The 482-nt window shown below is 62.0% G+C and overlaps 1 protein-coding gene across 1 annotated transcript; it reads left to right on the top strand.

Annotated features, from left to right (window-relative positions):
- Positions 1–27: 27 nt before the first annotated feature.
- On the top strand, positions 28–482 carry NGA_0515400 (trna rrna methyltransferase -like protein; the record flags this gene model as incomplete). The annotated part of the gene is made up of 2 exons (XM_005855973.1): positions 28–301; positions 471–482. Coding segments are annotated over exons 1-2 (249 nt in total), but the record flags the coding sequence as incomplete, so codon positions are not given.

Here is a 482-nt window from a genome sequence, read left to right as displayed (position 1 = left end):
CAGGGAGGGAGGGAGGGAGGGAGGGAGGGAAGGAGGAGGGGACCGGGCGGAGGTGCCGCGTGTGATGGAAGGCTACGATTATATCTACGGGGTCTCACCAGTATTGAGCGCCTTGCTGAGTAGGCGGCGGGACGTGGAGGAGTTGTACGTGCAGGAGGGGATGACTTTGAAGGATAAGAAGGATAAAGCCGCCGTGTCAAAGATCTTGGCCTGGGGGGAAGAGGGGGAGGGCGGGGCTTGCGCGGTGAAACGAACGGTGACGCAAAAGCACTACCTGAATTTATTGGCGGACAACCGGCCGGTGCGTGGCGGAGGGAGGGAGGGAAGGAGGGAGGGAAGAAGAGGCGTCTGCGTGGTCCGGGCCCTGAAACCGAAGAGGAGTAGGGACACAGAGGGTGGTGATGGGCGAATGCTAGCACGCTCACGTCCTCTTCCTGCCCTCTCTCTCCCCTCGCCCTTCTCCCCTGCAGCACCAAGGCTTC

Source organism: Nannochloropsis gaditana (genome assembly GCF_000240725.1).
Source record: "Nannochloropsis gaditana CCMP526 unplaced genomic scaffold scaffold064, whole genome shotgun sequence".
NCBI lineage: Eukaryota > Eustigmatophyceae > Eustigmatales > Monodopsidaceae > Microchloropsis > Microchloropsis gaditana.
Note: the sequence above shows the minus strand (reverse complement) of the source record. Positions and strands in the feature narration are given on the sequence as shown.